The following is a 24,870-nucleotide window of genomic DNA, read 5'->3' as shown; positions in this document are numbered from 1 at the left end:
ATTGTGATGGATATGGCATGCTCCATGCTTTTTGCAGCTGAGCTGCGGGAAATTCGAGGGATAGATTGCTACCGTAAAGGGGAAGGACCCTTTAAACTGAAGCTTTCAAGACAATCGCAATGACTCATGCAATCTTCCAAATGTTCCTTGAGATTGTATACACTGCACTGCGTATATCAAGAGCACATATACGGATACAAGATGCATTAAAGATGGAAATATGTCAGTGAGAACTTGAAGCTATACTCATCCATGCATACCCATCTACAAGAATGTGTGGCAGTTCCTGTATTAGTTTACAGACCAGCAAGCAGATATCTATCAAATCTCCAGAGCCTGAGAGCATTCTCAACTCTTCAACAAAGACTGAAATAGAAAGCTGGACTGATCAGAGAGATTACAACAGCGAAAAAGAATTGTCATGGCAACGCCGGAAGTAAGAACATCTGATTGAATAATACAAGTGGGATGGCACCCACATTTGCAATCACAGTAAACTGGAGGCTTACAAAGCTCACCCTTTCCCTTCCAGATGCAGTAACAAATGAACTTTACAAAGCTGCCCCATTATGCAAGAGTTCTGAACCATGACAGGAGACCCAAAAGACCCTTGTCCAGAAGAGCCGATCGTCCTTCCAAACCTGCAACATGGAGATATCAACACACAAAAATTCCATTCCATTTAAATGCCTTGCGTCTGTATAAACACATCATGAAACCACACAAGGTTTGGGTTCCTTGATATGGCACTCACCAAGGTCTGCTGCCACTCTGTGTGCACACATAATCCCAGAAAAAGCTACTGCAATGACACCCTGGCCGGGAAAGCAACTATCCCCAACACAGTATAATCCTTCCACGGCCTAAAATAAAGAATGTCTGAGTTCAGCTCCAAGGGGAAACAAAGAAGCAAACTAATCTAAAACATGCAATAAATTACGCCCCACAGTGTTGTTACCGTTGTATTGAAAGGCATTCCTAAGAGTCCTTTAGGTTTGCCGGCGGGTATTGGTCCATAGGTTCCGGCATCTCGTGCAAGGAATCGCCTGTGGGTTTTGGGCGTTCCAACCTGAACACACCCCAAAAAGTTTGAGGGATAAGTTGAAGAAACCATGTCCATGGGATGATGGGACGGTCTCTAGATTTTGTGTTTGGTGTGCGTTGATGGGGTTCATTACCTCTTTAAACGTAATTGCTTTCTCCAAACCTGGAAAAAGAGTCTTTTCTAGTCTAGTAACAATAACATCAGCTACAGCATCCTTTTTAGCCACATATTCTGTCGGTGAAAGACCCTACAAAAGGGGTTGTAAATATCAATGTCTTGTGTTTTTTACAGAAACATGACTGCCTAAGGGCAAGGAAATTTTAACCCTTAAAAAAGATTACTCTGAAAAAACAAGCTTTTACCTCCCAGTCATCAATCCATGCAGTGGTAAAAATATGAAGAATGTGATGTCCCGGAGGAGCCAGCGATGGATCCAATACGGTCGGGATGCTTAAGAAGATGGTGCCGTAAGGGGCCTCTAAATTTTTCCAATCATTCTACAATGTCAACGAGAAGAGTTGACAAGTTTAAGTATCAGAGCAAGAAAGAGAAAGGCAAAATGCTAAAAAGGCAAGAAAAGATGATTGGTTTTTAGCAAGAAAATACAATTGTTAGCCTACTTCAAGCACAAGATGATGACAATCTGTGTCAGGAGGAAGCGCCTCCGCCTTAATACCCATGTGAATTGAAAGAAAGGATGGCGCTTTCTGGTAGCATTTCTGGAAGTTCCGCTCTTCCTTAGGTATTTGATCCACAGAAAGCAACTTTTCTGATGAAGATAAAAGCAAAAGGCAAAAAGCAGAAAACATTTTAAACAAAAACCAGGAAATCTTTCAAAAAAGCTCATTGAGCAGATTTTTTGGGTTCGAGCAGTATGTTCACCAAACGTGTCCCATCGCGTGGCATTTGACACGACTTTCTTCGCAAATATTTCCTGTCCGTTAGAGAGCTTCACACCTATCTGCAATTCAACAGCATGTTATTAATTACACAAATAAACAACTTGTGGCACATGCTTGAGAATACTGTCATCTAGTGTGTGAAAACCCGAGATGTGCCTCAAAGGCTACAATTAAAGAAAATTTGGAGAAGGGCTTCATGCAAAGTTGTCAGAATACGCAGCGGAGATGATGACCAGATCTGGGAACACGAGCAAAACGCAATGCAGAAAAATAACAGCACAAGAGATAGAGAGGTAGAGGCGTGTAACTCTGCTCTATATACACAAAAGAATCCTGGAAATGATACAAATGTGACAAGGGGGCTGGGGGCCATTTTATATGGCCCCCCAACAGCAGTCGGCCTGCTGTAGGGCAGCCGACAGGGGCATGTCCACCACGACTGGTTATAAACCAGTCGGCCAGTACATTGTACAGTCGGCCAGCACCAACAAGGTGTCCACACAGTCGGCCAGCATCAGTACACGCAAACAGCTGCAGTCGGCTACAGACAAGGACATCCTGCCACCTCAGGGCTGCCTCCCAAGCCACAGAAAAAATAGGAAAAATAGGGGAAAATGGGGGGAAAATATGGAGAGCGGGGAAAAATGAGAAAACATCTAATAAGGGCAGGCACACCCACAACAGAGGCCCTGGTGTATATATATAGACAGGAGATGACTTCTAACACCCCCTCTCAGCTCCTAGCTGTGAAACCAACCACAGGGAGCTGGGGTGCCGCCTGAGCAAATCCTGAGATAGCGACTTCGTTAAGAGGTCCACCGTACTGTCCTCTGTTGAACAGAACTCTAGCAAGATGTCATCAGCAACGATCTGTTCATGAACAAAGTGCCTCTGGATGACCATGGGTTCCTCCAGTGTGGAAACCCAATCCTGCAATGCAACCTTTGCATCCTCACCACCTCACAAGCAGCATCACAAGCAGCCCGGTACTCTACCTCTGTCGTTGACAAGGCAAAAGATGACTGCCTCTTACTGCTCCAAAAAACTGCTCCTGGGCCTGCAGTAGATCTCCTCGTGTCCGGATCTCCTCCCCAAACTAAGTCACTCCAACCGTGGAGTAGGACTCCATCCATCAATCCCCCTCCTGTGTAAAAGAGTCCATGATCCTTCGCATGTTGCAGAAACCACAAGCTACGCAATCCTGTCTCCCAAAGAGTCATCTGCAACCATGAGCTCAACTGCCTCATCAGGAAGCTCCCGTCCAATCTGGTGTCCATCAACCAGATCAATGAACCATTCTGCTTCTGAAAAGAGGCATCACACTGCTCACAAGGATCAACACCTGTTATGGTGCAAAACCAAGTCCTGGAAACCTGTTGAAGACCACGCAAGGCCTTCTGAAACCTGTCAACCACCCCCTCTGAATCCGGAACCACAAAGCCTAGAGAATGCACCTCCTTCTGCAAGTAATCAACTGCCACCTGCCTGGCTTTCCGAAAGATCCCCGTGGAAAGAACATCCTCATCTACATGAGGTTCTTTGTCCCGAATACTACGAGACATCAGAGCATAGGTTACCTGTTCAGTTTACTCTGACTGACGAACACAAGAACTACCAACATCACTACTAGAGAGTTCCTGCCAATTGCTGCCATCTACTGGCAAGCTATCCACCATCTGGTCCCAGAAAGCCTGCACCTACAGCGTATCCACACTTAAGCGGCCATTACCAGACTGCCACTCATCACAAACCTGAGGACCTGGGAGAGAGAGTGTTGAAAGCTTGTAAACTCCATTCTCCACTCCGCCTTCCCAAACTACCTGGCCTGTTGCTTTGTCCCAGAGAGCAACAAAATGCTCATCAAACTCCCCCTCGTCCTCCAGTCTTGCAAACCTGGTGCAATGGCAACAGATGAAAACCAAGTGACGGAACATACAACACCTGGGAGGAATGTTTCCCCCCTCTGCCGTCGAGAACTATCTCCATCCTGCCTTCACTGTGAACTGGGATAGTGGATGTATCTCCAGTAAGAATGTGACCAGAATACTTGCAGAGATCTTGTAAATCTGACCGGGAAGGAGTCATGTGCCTGGAAGCACCGCTTTCTAGAATCCACTCCCGAGTATCCGTTGCGGAAAATCCTCCAATCTCCTCCCTGCCTGAAGAAAATGAAACATCGGTGTCCATCACCTCCAGGTGCACAAAAGCCGGAGTCTTCATGATTGCTGTTGAGGAATCTTCACCCTTCTCGGTCTTCCGCTTGGGACACTGTCTCCAATAGTGGCCTTTCTCGCCACAATCATTACAGATCCTCTCTGCCTTTAGTTTCTCGCGGTCAGTAACGGACTTCTTCTCAGAAGACTTCTCTGATGACGCCTTCCCTTTGCCCGTGTTATGGCCTTTCGACCGTTCGCCAATTAAGGCCTCCGAACCTCCACCCTGAGGAGAGTTCGTGAATCGTTCCTCCTCGTCCAAGACCATGGGCACAAGCTCCTCCCACGTGATGGTGCTGAGCCTGCCACTGGTAATCAAAGACGAGTAAAATGCTGAGTACCAAGGGCAAGTGTGACAGCAACGTTATGGCCATGTCTTCTGATGATATCTCCTTCCCAGCTTGGAGAACTTCCTGCTGAAGAGCCTACAGCTTGTTAATATGCTCCCGCATCGTCGACGACTTTGTAGGGCTCATAACCCGATCTGTACTTCCAAGGAAATCCTCTTCATGGGTGATACCTGGTTGTAAAGAGAAGCCAAATGCTGCCATATACCTCTGGCCAGCGTCATATGCTTTACATGATTGATTACCTGCGGTGTGCAGTTGAGAAAGATAAACGAACGGACCCTGGTGTTGACACGATCCCACATCTGTGCCTGTGCCTCCCGGTCCTTTCGGATCGACGGTAACTCCCCTTCCTCTACTTCCGGCCGTGGAACCCCAACAATGAAAAAAATCAACAAGGTTGTAAGACTCCAGAACAGATTCCATCATAACCTTCCATATGTCGTAGTTGTTCCTGTCCAACTGACGGTCCACCGGGAACGTGGGGAGTGTCGGGATCTTCACATGCCTCTCGGCCATCTCAAACAGATCTGCCATTGCGGGGATGTACACTGAAAAAGGGTGGGTGGGTGGGAACAAAGAAGAACTAACACCTGCAAGTGGCTGTCCAGCAAATCAGCCCGCCGTTCTCTTGCTTCTCCTCTTCCCGAACAGTCCCGAATGGTCCACCAATCAGCAACACAACAGTCCCCCTCTTGCTCATACAAATCCCAAGAACTATCTAGAGCCTAGGCTTTGATACCATGTCAGAATACGCAGCGGAGATGATGACCAGATCTGGGAACACAAGAGCAAAACGCAATGCAGAAAAATTACAGCACAAGAGATAGAGAGGTAGAGGCGTGTAACTCTGCTCTATATACACAAAAGAATCCCGGAAATGATACAAATGTGACAAGGGGGCTGGGGGCCATTTTATATGGCCCCCCAACAGTAGTCGGCTTGATGTAGGGCAGTCGACAGGGGCATGTCCACCACGACTGGTTATAAACCAATCGGCCAGTACCGTGTACAGTTGGCCAACACCGACAAGGTGTGCACACAGTCGGCCAGCATCAATACACGCAAATAGCTGCAGTCGGCTACAGACAAGGACATCCTGCCACCTCAAGGCTGCCTCCCAAGCCACAGAAAAAATGGAAAAAATAGGGAAAAATGGGGGAAAAATATGGAGAGCAAGGAAAAATGAGAAAACACCTAATAAGGGCGGGCACACCCACAACACAGGCCTTGGTGTATATATATAGACAGGAGATGACTTCTAACAAAAGTCTCCATGAAGTCCATGCCACACGGGTAAAACTGAAGTAGGCTAAAGGGTAGAAGGCTAAGGTCTTGACTTCTTTAAGAAAAGAAGGATGGAAAGTAGTGGCACATAGAGATCAAGCAAACAAGGAAAACTGCAAAGAAGACACTTTACTTGCATATAGGGAAGGCAATCCTCTCAATTAACATGAACAGGTTTCACTACTTTTATTATATTGATCCCACACACACCATGCGCACGCGCACACACACACACGAGTGCGTGGTGGTTGAAAAGAGTGCTTTTCTTCTGCTTATAGATGCACTCACATGTAAGCCAGGTGTCCACCCTGTGCTCCCCCACGTCCCCCTACAGAAATGCAGTGGCGCAAATTACTGTACATAGTCCGGCAAAAAACACGTCTACTTTGGCATGATTGTGATTGGTCACAAGCATTCAAATACAGCAGTAGTGCAATGGTACACATTTTAACTTTAAACCTTCCCCACATAGTAAAGTCAGCATTTATATAAAATACAACAGACAAGTGAGATATCAGGTGTGCAAGGGTGATAGTTCAACTTGACCCATGCAACACTCAGCACCACTACCATTGCACCACTCGTTAAATGTGTAATCAAGGGGTGAAACTCCTATGGTACGTGTATGACCCATTAAAGTTAAACAAGTAGAACGATGCCAGAGTTATCTTCGGCAGCAAGCAACGTAGCTCACAGACAAGGATGAATTGAAGCATTAAAACTTACTGCTTTGCCATCCTTTAAAAGGATCTGTTTGACATTGGCTTTGTACAGTATTTCTCCACCTCGTTCAACTAAGCCGTCTGCAAGCTGCTGCGCTATGCCCCCTACGCCTCCAATCGGGTAGTTAATTCCACCATAATGTCTGTCACACATTACCTGAATTCAAAGTAAAGCAGAGAGCCAACATAAGAAAACACAGATGGATACTTGCCCAAAACCCCTTGAACAAAAAGACATTTCTTATTACCATGCTCGCATTGATCATTGGCGTGCGGCAAGCATCCACAGTGCTTACAATGAAGCACTGCACATCATCCGGTAAACTGCAAATCATGCTCAGTCAACTTCACAAGCAACTTAGCCAGCAAGCATCCACAGTGCTTGCACATCATCCGGTAAACTGCAAATCATGCTCAGTCAACTTCACAAGCAACTTAGCCAGCAAGAATCCACAGTGCTTACAATGAAGCACTGCTAAACTGCAAATCATGCTCAGTCAACTTCACAAGCAACTTAGCCAGACAACCAACAAGGCCTACTCAAATTCACTGCACTTTTTTTTTTGTGTGTGTGTGTGTGTGTGTGTGTGTGTGTGAAAGAGGAAGAGAGAGAGCACACTCAGGCATGCATGTACATGCAAACACACATACAGAGGGCATCCCATACCTCCGCATCAATGAATGACAAAAGTTCTGGATCTTTGATGTACTTGCGAGCAATGTCACCAGCATTCTGGGGTAGATAGTAAGCTGGCCAGAAAGACGTTTGTCTCAAAACTAATGACAGCATTGAGTATGCTAAGGCATACATAGATTTACACCTAAGTAATCCTACTTTACCTAGAGTAAGGCAAGCTATAGGATTCTTGAAGAACTGGCCAAAGAGATAAAGAGGCTCCTCTAGAGACTTTAGCTCCAACGAGTTCAATGCATTAAACACCTGTTCACAAAAGCATTATGCATAAGTGAACCCAAATGCAGAAAATAGTCCAGAATATAAGTAAATTCAAATGCAGAAAGTTGTACATATCTACTCCAAATGCCCCGAAAGAAAGATACCTTCCAGCAGTCTCCATAGAAACTGCGGATGCCTGCGGCTTCATGTGGAAATGTATTAGTGAGCTCGTATATGAAAGCTTCATAATCCCTATGTACACGAACAGACAATCCATTTGGCATATGGTAATGCACTGTTGTTGGGTCTGGAATCAGCTCCATTTTACGGCCCACAGCAGCTAGAGCCCTTGTGATGAGATTAATCGACCCCTGCCACAGATTACCAACAATCAACATAGACACATTCTAGCACACACGGAAATCATTCGAGACAACATGTCCCCGACCAATAATCACAATGACCACATTGACACGCTATGTAAAGGGAAAAGAAATGTCATGAAGCATTGCATATATTCATCATGATGATGACAATGAGGATGATGATGCATCACCATGGACCGTTTGCAAGTATCAACATACCGTTTCACATGCAATTTGTGCATGATGCTACATGTAAAAGACGTTTTCCGACGGGAAAATCAGAAGTTGACACCACATTCAAATATGATGTACCATAATCATCATCAATGGACCTTTACATTAAGGTGGAAGTTAGCATTCCCTTAAAACATGAGGTGCCATAATCTTTACCAATTAATACACATTCATTGCATTAAGGCCTGTAAGAAAAATTAGCCTGCCCTAAAAACTGATGCAATTAGTGCATCTTGAAGCATGGACAGGAGGGTCTGTAAAGGGGGGAAATCTGACCTTGTCGCCACACCCGAACATGACAGAAGAGCCCACATCAAAGGTGTATCCGTCTCTACGATAGAAGCCAGAGCTACCCCCAGGGATGATGTACTTCTCCAGCAGGAGCACGCGGGCGCCTCTGATGGCCAATTGGGTGGCCGCCACAAGGCCACCCATGCCAGCCCCAACAACGATGGCATCATATTCACCTTCACCAGCGGCAACGGCAGCGGCAGCACCAGCTTTGGCATCGGAAGAAGGGGCGCCAATGGGCTCAGCAGCCACAGCTGCTGCGCGCCACGGATGGGCATGGCGATGGAGAGGGATCTTCGATGTAAGGCCTTTGTTGATGAAAGGGGTGATCGGTGTACCACAGAACCGTCTTGCAGGTGAAGCAGTCCATGGAAGGGGTTGCAAGGTTGGGCTATTGACAGTTGAATTGGGCATTTTCCACTGAGTAGCAACTGCCATGGCTTGAGGAGAGAGAGGCACAGAGACAGCGAGAAGGGGAGAGGGAGAGTGTGTGCGCCCGCAATGGGGAGGTGGCTGTGCGTATGAGCCTCGGCACCTTTAGGCAATCCCCTCTTGACATGAGGAGATCTCCGTCACACCATGAAGGGCACCAAAACGCACTGAAGACGACAAAGGTTTATCTTTTTGTTTTCCTCTAATAATAATAATATAAACCTGTTTTAGAATCTAATAAACTAGTTTAGGAGAAATATGCCTCCTTGTAATTTCCGTACTATTCTCTCAACTAAAAAAAAAACCAAAAAAAAAAACTCTCTAAAAACTAATCACAACAAAGATATCCTTTTGTTTATAATGCACTACAAATCTCCTCTCTCTCTCTCTCTCTCTCTCTCCATCGTGGGGTAGAAATGGCTAGTGGGATTGCCCTTGGGATGCCCTTGGGATGACATGGACCCACCTGGGTTCTAGTCTCTCCATCGGTTGGTCTCTCTAGATCAATAAAGTCGACGTTAAGCGGCTCTCTCTCTCTCTCTCTCTCTCTCTCTCTCTAAACTAATCACAACAAATATATCCTTTTATTTATAATGCACTACAATTCCTTCCAAAAAAAAACATGTACACCAATGCCTCAACTAATTGTAATCCAAGTTCTATCTTCAAAAGAAAATTAGTATAGAAACTAATTTAAGAGTTTTTAATATAAAAATTTAAATATTAGTGACCACTATGCCATAGTTGAGTTGGTTGTGAAGTGCTCCAACAAAGTTGCTAGGTTTGTGTCACATAATATAGGATCCCTCCCTCCATCCCCAAGGAATTCATGAGAACATACATAACTCAAATTGGATGTCGCACGAGTGAGATTTTTATTATTTTTGCATGACAGGAGACATAAAGTTAGGCAGAGGGCAAAATTTATCATGCCATATAACCTCTCGGTATTTATCGAATAACTTTTTTTAGAGTTTTGGGAACATATCTAGTGTGAATGGCGCACCTTGTTCACGTGCACCACCAGGTCTCGTATGAAGCACTAATGTATAAGAAACCCTAGAAGTATCACGATCATGAGTAGAACCAAGTATAGTTGAAAGAATTTAATAAGGTAAAGAAGCATTAGGCAATTCCTTGCTCAAAACCTTAGCAAAAATTAAAAGAATGAGACCTTAGCTTGAGTAGCCTTTGTAATAAATGAGCTTTGGGAATGTGGAATACATAAAAAGGGTGAAAGGCTAAAGGAGGACATGACTCAAAGTTGCATAAGTGAGGCCATTGGAATATTAAAGTCAAATGTGTGGGACATTTTAATGTAAGGTCATAAAATTAAACTCACATGTGTGGGACACTTTAATGTAAGGCTAGAAATTAACCCATGAGCTTAAGATTCTTCACTTTTCTACTTGCAAAGTTTGTGGACTTCTTCCTACATGCTTTATGAGCATTGCTTTGCCTCAAGGTTGAGAGCTTTCTCTTCCTCTATTCCACACAAGGTAATCACCATACCCTTCTCCCAAGTAATACCAAATTTGTAGAGATTCAATCAAGAATTAAGCTTTTTGCTTAGTTGCTTAATTTTTCTTCATTTATTCTTAATGAAGAGAGGTAGAAATTCCATTCTCTTGTTTTGGAGTTGATTCTAATCCTAAAATGCCTTGTACATGAATACACTAGCCTATTAAAAATGCCAATTTGATTAATCTAACCAATTCTCTTATTTTGGAGTTGATTGTAATCTTCAAATGTCTTGTACATGAACGCCCTAGTAAAAATACCAATTTGATTAATCTAACCATGGGATTGATGTTATTAGCATTTATAAGCTCCCATGGGATGTTCTTTTCTACCGCTAGATTTCCCCTTCATTGTTAGCTCCCACTGAAAGTTCTTTTCTAACACTAGCTTTCCTCTTAACTAGTTTTCTTAATCACTTAATCATGGCTATGTGATGGTAAACGAGCCTTGCACTAACCTAATGCTAGTGTATGGGCTTGAAAAAACACGTTAATTGGTGCATTATTAGAGTAATTTGAGCTTTACAAAGTAAGCTTTTCTCTTCTGAAATCTAAAGATTTCAGAATTTGACAAGTTCTCATTAAACCCTTACGTGAGATTAAATGCTTGAATGCTTATAAGATAAGCTTGTGTTATGACAAGCTTTAATGCTTAGATTAAGAAAAGCATAGATATAGGATTAATGTGAGTTTAATGCTTGAATGCTTGAGCTTGAGGTGAATGCCCGACAAAAAACAAACCAAAGAGGCTATAGGTTTCCAAAGCATACAAATCCTTGTACAGGTAATTAACCTTTACTGTTATAAGGAGGAAATTCATGGAATTTTATATTCCCATGTTTCTCATTATTTATGAATTATTCTAGACAGGTTTAGATTGGGATGCCTTTCTAAATCTAGGTGATCGTAGCTTACTTTACACACGTATGTGGGTGATTCCATTTCGCCTTGATTTTGAGTTTCATATTGTTATGTGTATTCTTAATTAATTAATTATTAATTGATTGGCATAGTTGATGTAAGTGCAAATCATTGGGTTGGATAATAGAGGCGAGCTGCTAATGGTGGTGGTCAGGAAGATTTTGAGGCACTCGACTTTGGTTGGTGTCAGTGGAATACTATCTGATGACGACGTGTACCATTTTATTCCATTTTGGACGGGATCTATATTTATTATCAGTGGATATATTCATTGGGACACGTGAAAGCTCCCTTATGCATATTTAATTTTACAAGAGATGTACACATTTATATAATTTAAGGTTTACACCTATTTTAAGTAGTTTGGCTTGCACGTGCAATAAAGCAAGCCATTTTTGTTAAAGTCGACATCTTTGTAAAAGTGGACACTATTTTGAGCCCCACAAATTATTTCAAGCAATATAATTAAAATACATCAAGAGGAAACATGAGCTCGCTCTTGTGTTGGGGCAAATTGGACCCAATCTTGTGTTTTACTCTATGCCATGTTAATTATTTACTTTGTAATTTATTTATGGGTCATTTTCCTCCAACAGTGCTATTATAGCCAAGATTAATTGCAAAGCTTGAAGCCAATGAAGAACCAGAAGACAAAGAAGCTTTGGAAATTCAAGGGAAGGTAATTCTCTTCAATTACAATTTGCAAGGAAAGACTAAGGTTCAAAGTAAGGCTTTCTCTTGTCCATTGGATAATAAGTTCCCATAATTATTTTACCCACAAGTCAAAGAAAGGTGGAAAACCACTCTTCAAAACCACCCAAATCTTAAAACCATTAGATAATAAGTTCCCATAATTATTTTACCCACAAGTCAAAGAAAGGTGGAAAACCACTCTTCAAAACCATCCAAATCTTAAAACCATATTTCTCATGCCTAATCCTCTTCTCATGCCTAATCCTCTTCTTAATAAAAAAGCATGGATCTCAATTTTCCAGCTCATTATCTTAGCTTGTAGCTAAAATTTTCCAGCTCATTTTCTTAGCTTGTAGCTAAAATTCATCTTCACCTCCTTCTCAATGGTGAATGGTGACTCTTGCATCCTTAATTACTTCTTCAATTCGAGTTTGTGGAGACAACATGCAGTTTTTTTCTTACCTTTTAAGCTTTTAAAGCTTAAATCTTTAAAATTTGTAAAGCTTAAAGTTTTTATAAGGTTTTAAAAGCTTATCTCAAAGCTTTTATATATAGTTTATGAAGCTTATTAGTATTTTTTTAAATCCCAACCCACAACCCATCTTAGATTCTATAAAATTATTTTTTCCCTTGCCAGTTAATTTCAAAAAAAAATTCAGAGCTATTTTTTGGCCCAAAAATACCTTTCTACCCAAAATTTTCATTTTTAAGCCCAAAAGTGCCCTCAAATTTACTAAAAAACTCCCCAAAAACAATTAAAAAATTTCTTGAGCTTTCAGCTACTTAACCAAGCCGTAATAAACCTTTTCATTTCAAATCAATGGATTCAGGTGTCGATTTTCAATCAACCCACCAACGAGGATGACACCACTAATGAAGTTGCTAATGTTCGAGCTGGTGGATTTTCTAATTCTCCACTTCCACAACCTACTTTTGAAGATTGTATTCAACTTCTCAAGTAACTACTCTAAGATGAGCAACAAAAATGCCTTATTCTTGAGGAATGTCTTGTTGGTAATAAAGTTTCTACTCCTGCTTCTAAAGACGCACGCATTGCCAAGATCATCAAGGCTACTTTCGATGATCAAGAAACTAAAAAAGACAGTAAGATTATCCATTGTACTTTTTTGTTTGTTAAATTTGATGGCAAAACGATGCTTGTTTTATGCTTTTATGGTTAAGTCAATTGGATGATTACTTTTGTGAAGAGACTTTTTCAGAACAGGATAAGATTAAATGTGTTGCCAACCATATGGTTAACCATACATCATTATGGTGGAATGTTATTCGTAATAGCTATGAAAAAACCGACTACTTGGATGGAATTCTAATGCAAAGTAAAGGCCATCCTTTTATTACCGTAGTTTACCCTCAAAGTTTGTCATGCATGGGACACTTCTGATTGCAAGATGATGCCCCAATACATTGAGAAGTTTTGGAAAAGTCTACTTCGACTCTACATGCTTGAAGAAGTAACTAAAGATATAATTCAACATCATTATGAATCCATTCTCGAAGGTACTATTCAAGCAGAGGTGAACATGTTCAAGTCTACTTCACTTAACGATGCTATTTCTTGAGCTCATGACACAGAAAACAATGCAAAAGAGGTTTAATGCTTTCTCATCAATTCAATGCTTCTTTATCAAATAATCAGTAAACCTTGGGCTTTAACAACAATCAACAAGCTTTTCCTCATCATTGTGGTGCTCCTATTGAATCACATTCTTTTAATGGTTTTAATATAAATGGGAAGCCTTGGGTAGCACCTAGTAATGGACGTGCTAATCGCAGTGAAAATGTAAAGAGTGTTAATGATCAAAGTAATGTAACTTAACCCAAGCCTATTAATCACAACACTAATATTGCCAATAAACCTCGCCCTATGTGCTACAAGTGTAACCAACCAGGTCACTTTACTGCTCGATATTGGAAGACCTCTCAACAATCAACTTCACCCGACCAAAGAAATATGTCAAGTAACCCTATTTCAACATATTCATTGCTTAAAATGAAGGGTAAAATTAATGGTCATGGTATTACTATGTTGCATGTTGATAGTAGTGTACACGATTTTATTTCTGAGCGCGTTGTTAAGAAATTGCAACTAGAGATGCACACATTACTTTATGAGGTCCAATTTATGTTCTAAGGTAGATGTTATAACGGCACTAAGAAAATTAGACAATTAGAAATTGTCATTGGCCCTAAATAAGAGAAAAGATATTTCTTAATTACACCTTTGCACACTAGTGATATCATCTTAGGCATGTCTTTTCGTCACCAATTTAATCCTCAAATTGACTATGACAAACACACGATGTGGATCACACATCATAATGAAACTTTAACTCTTCACAATGATATTACGCATGAACTCTATCCACTGTTATCACACACTCAAGAAAAATATGCATTTAGGAAAGGTGAGAAATCTTACATGATTTATGTGAACAAAATTAAAGCAATTGACCATAAATTATCACATAGTCAACAAGTTTTTCTAGATCAATTCAAAGATTTTTTAAAGATGACCTACCCCCATAACTACCTACATCTCGCCCAGAAGATCATACAATTGAGATTCTTCCTTGTAGTCAACCACCTTATAGAGCCCCTTTATAGACAAAATTAAATCCAACAAAAAGAAATTCAATTACAAATTGAAGAACTCCTAGACACCAAGGCCTCATACGAGCTAGTAGTTCCCCTTTTGGTGCCCCAATACTTCTAGTCAAGAAAAATAACAAAACCTACCACATGTGTATCGACTATAGAGCATTGAATAAGATAACTATTTAAAAAAGGTATCCTATTCCTCGTATTGATGATTTGTTAGATAAGCTTCATGGTGCATGTGTGTTTAGTAAGATTGATTTAAAATTTGGATATCAAATAGGTCACTATGAATTGCTTGTTATGCCTTTCGGTCTTACCAATGCATCTACCACATTTAGTAGAATGATGACCTGCATTTTCTTGAAACACCAATGTAATATAGTAGATCCCAAAAAAGTTTAGGCTATTCAGACTTGGCCACCGCCTGTTTGCAAAGAATGTTATCGACGTTCTTTTCTAGGTCTTGCAGTTATTATAGTTCGTTTGTAATTTTTCTTTGATTGCTTTACCTTTGACAATGCATCTTCGAAAGCAAACTATTTTTCATTAGGTGAGCACCCCAAAAAAATATTTTGACATGCTTAAGCATATTTTGACACAAGCCCCAATCCTTCAATTACCTGATTTATCTCACCTTTTTTCCCTTGTCGTTCATTATTGCCAGTGGATCCGACATTGGTGTAGTCCTTATGTAGGACATGTCTTTACACATCATGGCCTCCCTAAAGTTATTATATCTGATTGTGATTCTAGATTTTGCAATCATTTTTGGATTGAGTTATTTTCAAATCTTGGATCTAAAATTGATTTCACATTTTCTTTTCATCTTGAGATTAATGGCTAGACTAAAGCAACTAATAGCACCATTCTAGACTTGTTAAGGTCTTGCACTATTTACACTAGGTACTTGGGACCAACATCTTCATTTGCTAAAATTTACTTACAATAATATACCACATTTTGCTATAGGCAAAGCTGCTTTTGAAGTCGTGTATGATAAGAAATTATCAACACCTACTTCTTGACTTTCACATACTATAGCAGACATATGATTTTACTAGAGACCTTACCCATATTCCTTAACAAGTACATCAAGCTATAGCTAAATCCCACATTTTTCTACAAGCAAAGCTCCTTTTCAAGTTGTGAATGGTAAGAAATTATTGACACCTACTTCTCGACAGAATGCTAGGAATTAAGATACATCACTTAATGGTACTATAAGTGCTGCAAATTGAGCAAATTTACATGTATCACTTAACAGAAAGATAAGGTGGATCAGCCTTTCATAATGTCTCATGATTTAGTAGGCCATTCATTTATTGATAGGGATAGTGTCTCAGAAAAGAGCCTTGATGAGTGAGGAGGAGTTTTGGATCCTAGCTATTGCTACACTAGGTGTATAAACAACCAAAGAATTGTTGATAACACTTGCCAGTGATCTAGGTGTGTGTAGGTTTACGAGGGTTAGATATCCATTGGAAACATTGAGATGTGATGGGTATACAACCCATCATTATGCTTGCATGGTGAAATCAATACAATAGATAGAGCTCACATGATTTGAGAAGGCACTTGGACATAAGCATTGGGAAGATGCTATGAATAAAGAGATGGCTACATTAGATGAAAATGAGCCTTTGCCTATGGAGAAGAAGGCAATTGGATGCAAGTGAGTATATAAAGTAAAGCAGAATTTAGATGGGTTTGTGAGTAGAAGTAGGTACAAGGCAAGATAGCCAGGGGATATATGTAAATCTATTGCATTGATTATAAGGAGACCTTTAGTTCAATTTTGGTTATTAGGATGGTAACCATATGAGAGCAGTCTTTGCTATGGCTGCCAACTAAAAAATGATTTTTACATTAGATGGATGTAAAGAATACATTTCTACATGAAAATTTATAAGAGGAGGTCCACATGGTGGATCCATTAGGATATGAGGACCATGCACATCTAGATTTTTTTTGCATGTTGCATAAAGCCTTATACGGCTTGAAACGCACACCTAGAGCATCGCTAAACAAGATAGGAGAGTATCTTATCACTATTAGATTTCATATATCTTAAGTAGATTTTTTCCTTTATGTGAAAATGATAGATAGGGCCTTTATTTCAGGAGTCATCTATGTTGATCACTTGATTTTCAAAGGGGAGAGTGATGGTGACATTTATGAAGTGAAGAAGCTCCTTAAGAGGAAGTTTGAAATGAAGGATTTGGGTGAGCTACGACAAGTGATTAGATCACCTTAAGGGATTTGGATTTTGCAAAGCTAGAAAGTTTTGGACATGATGAGTGATAGGGTTGCAATACACTCTTAGTGCCATGGGAGAAAAACACATAAAATTGGCTACAGATACATGTGATCATTTGGAGTATCCTACTATGTATAGGCGCATTGTAGGGAGTTTGATTTACATGACTATCACAAGGGCAGATTTAACCTATAATGTTGGGTTGGTGAGTTAGTTTATACATGCCGAGGAAGCCACACTTGAATGGGGCTATGAGAATACACTTAGATATATAAAGTCCATAGTACACTAATAAGGACTTTTTAATGAGGCCTGAGCATAGGTATAAGTGCATGGATATATAGATGCAAATTGGGATGGTAGTATTTTAGAAAGGAGATCTACTAGAGCAACTTTATGTTTTCTTTTAGAAGTGTTATTGTTATAGTTGGAAGCAGCAAGAAGTAACCAATGGTTACTTTATCGAGTAGAGAGGGCTGAAAGTATTGGTGTGCTGCTATGGTAGCATGTGAGGTAGCTTGGTTGTAGAAGCTACTAGTAGATATGGGTGAGCCCATGGATAAGGCTATTATCATATATTGTGATAACATGAGCTACATACAACAATCAAGTAAAACCCAGTGTATCATGCTAGGATGAAGCACATTGAGGTGCATTATCACCTTATGAGGGAGAAGGTTATAGCAAGTGATGTGCATAGAGGATTAGGTAGCTGACATCTTCACAAAGGCATTGGGTATAAAAGAAGCTCCATAGGTTCAGGAGCTTACTTGGAGTGTAGGGAATGGAGTTGAGCTCAAGGGGGAGTATTGATGTATCGAACTTAACTAATGTAGATATTAGTGACAGACAACTTTGCACTTACACCACTGGCATGGTTGGTGAGATTATGGGTGATATGACGCTAGTGGTTTATAGGTTGTGGGATAACCACTTTGGTGTATTAGAGTTATGGCATAGTTATAACGCCAACTCATGTAGTTGTAACAAAGCTTAAAATGTCTCATGTGATTTGAGCACATTAAAGTGTAATGTGAAAGGGTGGTCATGTATGTAAGTCAAAACCTAATTTGGTACTAATTATTTTACTAATGAAAAATTAGTACTAATTTGGCACTAATTACTTTACTAATGAAAAATTACCAAATTTCTCTCTAATCCTAGGCTCATCTCTCTAAGCTAGGCTAATCCATGCTAAGTTAGGCTAATCCAGTTTAATCTAGATATAGCCTTCTTTTAGTGATATATCAGAGCTCTTGTCTTTGATCTATTTTAGTTGATTTTTTAATCTGAAAATAAGTTTTACCATTTTTCATCAAACTTGCCAAGAATCTTGAGAAATTTTATTTCATTAATTGTCTTGGTCATTTTGAGAGCAAAACTAGCCATAATTGATAAGTTTGGACTTACTTTTGGCATTTTCTTAATATAAAAATTTTCTATGAATTTTTGTGCATTTTTGTGAGGAAAATTTATGCAAACCCTAGCTTCCATAGGAGAAAACCTCTTGCTAGAGCTTCTATTTTCCACTTCTTTGCACATTTTTGAGCAGTTCTAGACTCTCCAAGCATGCCATGGTGATCATTAGCTTTCCTAAACTTCCATAGAAGCTGGCGGTGATTTTTCCATAGGCCTAAGGATGATATTTCTGATTTAACAAAATGGAGGCAAAAGGGAAGCATATAATGCTTAGCAATGGTATAAAGGCTTCAATCAAGTGATATTCTTTCATTTCTAAAACTTGGGACACATTGGTGAGTTTCTTGATTGCCTATGGGATGATTTTCATGCCTTTTCCATTGGTTTGCAACAAGAAAATGTTTCACCATAAGAGCACGATTGGCCACATGTTTGAACCATATTGATCAAGAAATCATTACATTGAAGCTTCATCCCTAGCTTCTTGATTCTTGAGGGTTTTTTGCAAGCTTTCCATAGCCATGGAAGCCACATACGTACACGTGCCATTGATTGAGTGCAATTGAATGAATATGCATGGAATGGCTAATTGGAATGATGAAATGAGCATGAGTACATGATACTTTATGAATGAACTCTCTCACATATTTTTATTACATTCAGATTTCAATTTCAAAATGATTGTAGAATCTAGTATGATGAGAGGGTACCTTTGGCACTAGGTAGAGTGGCTAAAGGGGAGTGTATCTTGAACCTTTTATGCTGTGAGTGCTTTGGTAAAGAGGTATGAAAGAGGAGCTAAAGACATGGCCTAACCCAAGGAGCTATACAAGAAGAAATCAACATCAATGTCAATGAGAGAATGCATTAAGAGGCTAATGTACCACATATGCCTAATGTTCTACAAATGCCTAAGGATGGCGGTGGGGACATGAACATGAACATGCATTAAGAGGCTAATGTACCACATATGCCTAATGTTCTACAAATGCCTAAGGATGGCGGTGGGGACATGAACATGAACACAATAATATTCTTCATGCAAAACATGCTTGATAGAATGGACTAAAGATTTCAATTTATAGTGGACAAATTTGATTCTATTAGCAAAGGAGTTGCATGATGGACTCACCAGTTTGAGGCAAGAAGCATGCAAGGGCAAAGAAGCGTATGGTGGACCTATGATGCATCCATATACACCAAAGACAATTCAAGCAACGTGACCACAAGCTTATGGGCCTCTTGTAGGTGCCTCACATGCAAATGCATCACATACTCCTCAAGCTAGTATGTATCATGATGATAGAAGTCATGGATCTATGCTTGCAAAGGTAAACTTGCATCCATCATTGATGCATCAGGGTGGAGCAAATGTGCCGAGTATGCCTATGCATGATGTCTTTTCAATACAAGGAAGGAGTTTGGACAAAGGCAAAAGTGTAGTTTTGGAAGAACCAAGGGTGGATGGAACTTGGAATCCATCACAAATGGGTGGTCCTCACTTTAAATAATGATATGGGAGGTCATCACTTTAATGAGATGGGTCATCATTACAATGGAATGGAATCTAGTCATGGTAGGCCACATCATTTCAATGAGTTGGGAGTCAATCATGCTAGACCATTTAAGCATAGACCACATGAATCTCATCAATTCAATGCTTCTTTATCAAATAATCGGTAAACCTTGGGCTTTAACAACAATCGACAACCTTTTCCTCATCATTATGGTGCTCCTATTGAATCACATTCTTTTAATGGTTTTAATATAAATGGGAAGCCTTAGGTAGCACCTAGTAATGGACGTGCTAATTGCAAGGAAAATGTAAAGAGCGTTAATGATCAAAGCAATGTAACTTAAGCCAAGCCTATTAATCACAACACTAATTTGCCAATAAACCTTGCCCTATGTGCTACAAGTGTAACCAACCAGGTCACTTTACCGCTCGATATTGGAAGACCTCTCAACAATCAACTTCACAACATTGATAAAGGTGCCTAACAAAGATGGTGACTATGCTCTAGATTGGTCGGAAGATATGCTACATGACGATGGTAATCCCGACAAAACAATATGTCAAGTAACCCTATTTCAACTTATTCATTGCTTAAAATGAAGGGTAAAATTAATGGTCATGGTATTACTATGTTGCATGTTGATGGTAGTGTACATGATTTTATTTCTGAGCACATTGTAAAGAAATTGCCACTAGAGATGCACACATCACTTTATGAGGTCCAATTTATGTTTTAAGGTAGATGTCATAATGGCACTAAGAAAATTAGACAACTAGAAATTGTCATTGGCCCTTATTAAGAGAAAAGATATTTCTTAATTACACCTTTGCACACTAGTGATATCATCTTAGGCATGTCTTTTCGTCACCAATTTAATCCTCAAATTGACTATGATAAACACACGATGTGGATCACACATCATGATGAAACTTTAACTCTTCACAATGATATTACGCATGAACTCTATCCACTGTTATCACACACTCAAGAAAAATATGCATTTAGGAAAGGTGAGAAATCTTACATGAAAGGGATATAACGAGTGCCAACGTTGTGCAAAGCCATAGAAGAAGGACATGATGCCACTGCATCCTATCAGAGAGTCAAGCTGCACACATGCTTCATCATTGTTGCCCACTGATTATGTAACCAAATGGGCTGAAGTAAGAGCTTCACGAAAAGTGGATTCCATGCGACTGCTAAGTTTCTCTATGAGAATATTGTTACATGCTTTGGATGTCCATTTGAGCTAGTGAGTAATCAAGGTAAGAATTTCATCAACGATGTAATAAAAAACCTCACTAACACATTCATGATCGCTCAATGCCATATTATCCACAGGAAAATGGCCAAGTAGAGAGCACCAACAAGGTTCTTCTTTTCCCATCTAAATGATCGAATTCCAAATGTCATAGGAATTCATCCTTTATCATTTAAATATAATTACCATAATTTTCTCTTTTCTTAATTATTCGATTACACATAAACTTAAAAATTAGTTTTCCATTGAATGTGAAAAAAACCATTCTTTTTGCCTAGGATATTCAATTCTAGAATATGGTAGGAAGTCCTCTTTTTATGTTATGTATAAGAATGAATTATGTATCAATTTTCTTAAAATTTTTACCATAGCTCCGTTGCTATTACTGGTAATTTTTAATTTTTATGAAAAGAATAAGACATAGTAATGTAATTATGATAGTATAACTATCTTTTACTCTTAATTCCAATTTATGGATTTATCTCATAATATTACCATATTTTATAAGCATATAAGTATAAAAACCATTTTCTTAAACCTCTAGCTTCACAAGCCTAGATTTTGATTTGTGAATAGAGAATTTCTCCATGAGAAGCACTAATTGAATAGAGAATTGGTCATAGGAATGACCATTCTTTGGGGGAGAGAGAGATAAACATAAAAGCATTCTATTTTAAGCATAAATGTAAACTTTAGGTGTTTAATCACTAAAATTCATTAGAGAGCTTCATTTGCATTGAACAATTGAATACTTCTCAAGCTTGAGAGGGGTTGAGAAGTGAGAAATATTTAGAAGATTAAGGAAAAGACCATAAAATCACATTTTACCTCTTGTTTTGCTTGATTCTTTAGTCATTGGAGAGGCCCCCAACCAATCAATTGGTTAGTATGTTAAGGAAGGCTCCAAAGAAGGTTGAAGAGAGAGAGAAGCTCCAATCTCTCCCAATTGTAGAGGATTTTTAGAGGATAATAGAAAATATCATTATTTTAGTATAATATTGGCATGGTGTAGTTCACAATTTTTTTAACAAAAGACTAAGGATATATTTATAGGTGAGGGAGGCCTCTAACCAAGTCCAACTAGGCTCTAGAATTTTTGAGGTTCAGTTTGGCTGAATTTGGATAAGATTTGGACCTAGTTTGGCTCCCTTTTGATTTGGTTTGATCTAGGAGAGAGGAGAGATAAAAATATCACAATATTGTTGAGTTCAAAACTCCACCACATGTGTGAAATAGGCGCCTCCTTGAAGTGCCCCCTTCTCCTTACCAAGGTGTCAAAAATGTATCATTATACCCAAAATATCTCATTTTTTTAGTAATATCTCATAGTTTTTTACTAATAAACCTTGTACTCAGTCAACTCTTCATCTTATGTGAGCATTTACTCATTTTTGTTATTTTTATTTTATAAATTGGATTTATATCCTCCCCACAATTGGATTGATCCTATTGGCCCATAGGAACCTTAATTGGACCATAATCCAAAAATTTCTGAAAATCTAGACCCTTAGGCTAAGGTCCTTTATACATATTTTCAATTAATTCCAATTGCACATTGGAAAGTTCTTTTTGAATTACAGTTTTAGGGGAAACCATTTTAGATACTAGGAGGATATTTATATTAGAAAATATCTCAAATTTAGATTACCTCCCTCTAGACATTTTCTCTCTCCAGGCCAAAATAGGGCAAAACAAGATCTTTCTTTTATTTCAGAGAGGGGAATAATTACCTGCTTTCTTGATGATGCATAGTTCTTAATTTGGTGCATTTGTAGTCATGGAACTAAGCATACATTGCATCACAAAAAGTTTCTCACTTCTATATTCAGCGAGTATTCAGCCTGCTTTCTTGATGATGCATAGTTCCATTGAAGTAATTTTTCACTTTTTATGACATTCTTCTATTTTATAGTAGTTCTTTACTATATGCCATGGTTTTCCATAGTAATAGCACTCTATGCTATTTTCCACTCCGATTCATTTACCACATATACCCTAGTTTGCCAATGGTAATGCTCTTTATCACTCTCATTTCTTTGCCACCCACCTCGATTTCTTTGGCTCTCGTGCCTCTAAAGTGGCCCCTTCCACCTATTTGCAAATTGGAATCATATTATTGGTATCCATGATTCATGTTTCCATATAAACCTACATCTCATCCTTCTCTCAATAAAGATCTACCTCTACCTCTAGTTGCGTCTTTGTACAAGACATGCTCTACCTTGGCCTCTACATGAAGATATACCACTACCTCTACCTTGTGTCTTGTATAAGGCCTAATCTTGCATATTACTAGAGGAGGATGATTTATTTCCAACATTCATCTCATTACTAATTAGAAGAGCTATAAGGTCCTGAAAGTTTTTGGGAGTTTTTTTTGAGTTAGATAAATGTAAACATTTAATCATAGTCTTTCCTAAGATGATTCATCATCAACTCCTCATGCTTTAATGAGGCTCCAAACAAAGCAAGGGCATTTGTACACCCTTTAATATTTAATGAGAAAATATTGAAGATTACTCATCAACTACTGGTGCTACATCATTAGAAGCAAGGGTATACACCCTTTAATCTTCAAAGAGTACTCATTGATGCATACCTTATTACGTTTCACATTATGTAGCTCTTTCTTTACATCTTCCTAGCCTTTTGGTACTTGTGCTATAAAGCTTAACCAAAGTATCCCATGTATCATGCCCTTTAATTTTGAATGAGTAATCATTGATGCATACCTTATTACTTTGCACATTATGTATCTCTTTCTTTGCATCTTCCTACGCTTTTGGTACTCATGCTATAAAGCTTAACCAAGGCATTGCTGCATCCTATATATGACCAATCATGTAGAATTAGATACCCAATATATAACCTTGTTGGTGCTCTCATGCCATGTTTTAAAGGAGGCATGTGCCTATTGTGGAGTGGGATTTTCTTCTAGAAGCTCTGCTCCTTGTCACATGTAATAAATTACTAAAATCCTTTTCCCATGAGGATGTTTGTTATCATAATGGACTATGATTAGAAGTTATTCGTATCAATCTTCTCTCTCATAACTTATGCACAGTTGTCAGACATTGTTACCTATGTAGTAATTTTCATGTGTGTACCAAATATGGTATTTTTAAGGTGAAAACAGTTTAGTAACTTTTGCACTCCAACCTCTAATAATCTATTTGACCCATACATACATGATTTACCAACAATATTGTAAACCTATTATGTAACCACTTTATATAAATCACATTATGTGAACTAATCACATAAACATAAATCACATTATGTGAACAATCACATTATGAAGCCACTTTATGTGAGCTAATCAGATCAACATAAATTTTCCATACATGTGTAAATCTCGAAATCTCTTAGGCACTTCAAACCAACCACTGTGTAGCACAAAATTTTATGTGGAACATGCACAAAGACACTTTGGTTGTTATGCATAACTAAAAATTATCACTCCTGACATTTTTGCATAGAGTGGTTAGGGGCAAAGAAATGACTATGGATGCCTAAATAATGATACTAAAACACAATCTATGCAACATTTTTCTTTGTATTTTTCCTTCACCAAACAATAGTGTCCCTTACTATTGAACCTATTGTGAAATTTCCTTGACTAGTCTACTTGTGAAGATTTTCTTCTGAATAAAAGGAAGAGGTTGAGCTACCCATACCCATGTACCACCTTTGCTTGCCTTGAGAGCTTGTGATGTAAACCAACACTTTGATACCATGAGAAGAATGAGAGGGCGAGATTGAGCTTCTTGCAAGAAAACTACTTCATACACATACACATACGCATACGAGTACGCATACACATAAACATTTACATACACACACGCATACACATACACACAAACATTTATATACACACAAGAGTAGAAAAGCACACAAGAGAATATGAATAGTAAAATTTTCTTCTTTCTT

General features: G+C 39.1%; 1 protein-coding gene across 1 annotated transcript; it reads right to left on the bottom strand.

The window, feature by feature from the left end:
- Positions 1-222: 222 nt before the first annotated feature.
- Positions 223-8,942, bottom strand: CRTISO (carotenoid isomerase). Its single transcript, XM_086823420.1, has 13 exons — positions 8,287-8,942; positions 7,576-7,782; positions 7,357-7,456; positions 7,184-7,266; positions 6,765-6,821; positions 6,521-6,673; positions 1,928-2,006; positions 1,666-1,814; positions 1,408-1,542; positions 1,179-1,292; positions 959-1,069; positions 755-863; positions 223-641 (listed from the first exon to the last, which is right to left on the bottom strand). Exons 1-13 carry the CDS (start codon positions 8,737-8,739, stop codon positions 568-570), a joined length of 1,824 nt encoding a protein of 607 aa, XP_086679546.1. The 5' UTR covers positions 8,740-8,942; the 3' UTR covers positions 223-567.
- Positions 8,943-24,870: the final 15,928 nt, after the last annotated feature.

Source organism: Cibotium barometz, chromosome 29 (assembly GCF_041138505.1).
Source record: "Cibotium barometz isolate CiBa-2024 chromosome 29, ASM4113850v1, whole genome shotgun sequence".
Lineage (NCBI taxonomy): Eukaryota > Viridiplantae > Streptophyta > Polypodiopsida > Cyatheales > Cibotiaceae > Cibotium > Cibotium barometz.
The sequence above is the reverse complement of the archived record's forward strand: the minus strand, read 5'-3'. Positions and strand labels throughout refer to the sequence as shown.

Coding starts and splice junctions, on each gene's coding strand:
- CRTISO (XM_086823420.1), bottom strand. CDS start 8,739: ATGGCAGTTGCTACTCAGTGGAAAATGCCCAATTCAACTGTCAATAGC. Junction 7,267..7,356: donor TATAGCTTGCCTTACTCTAG/GTAAAGTAGGAT, acceptor CTTTCTGGCCAG/CTTACTATCTACCCCAGAAT. Junction 1,070..1,178: donor AAGCAATTACGTTTAAAGAG/GTAATGAACCCC, acceptor GGGTGTGTTCAG/GTTGGAACGCCCAAAACCCA.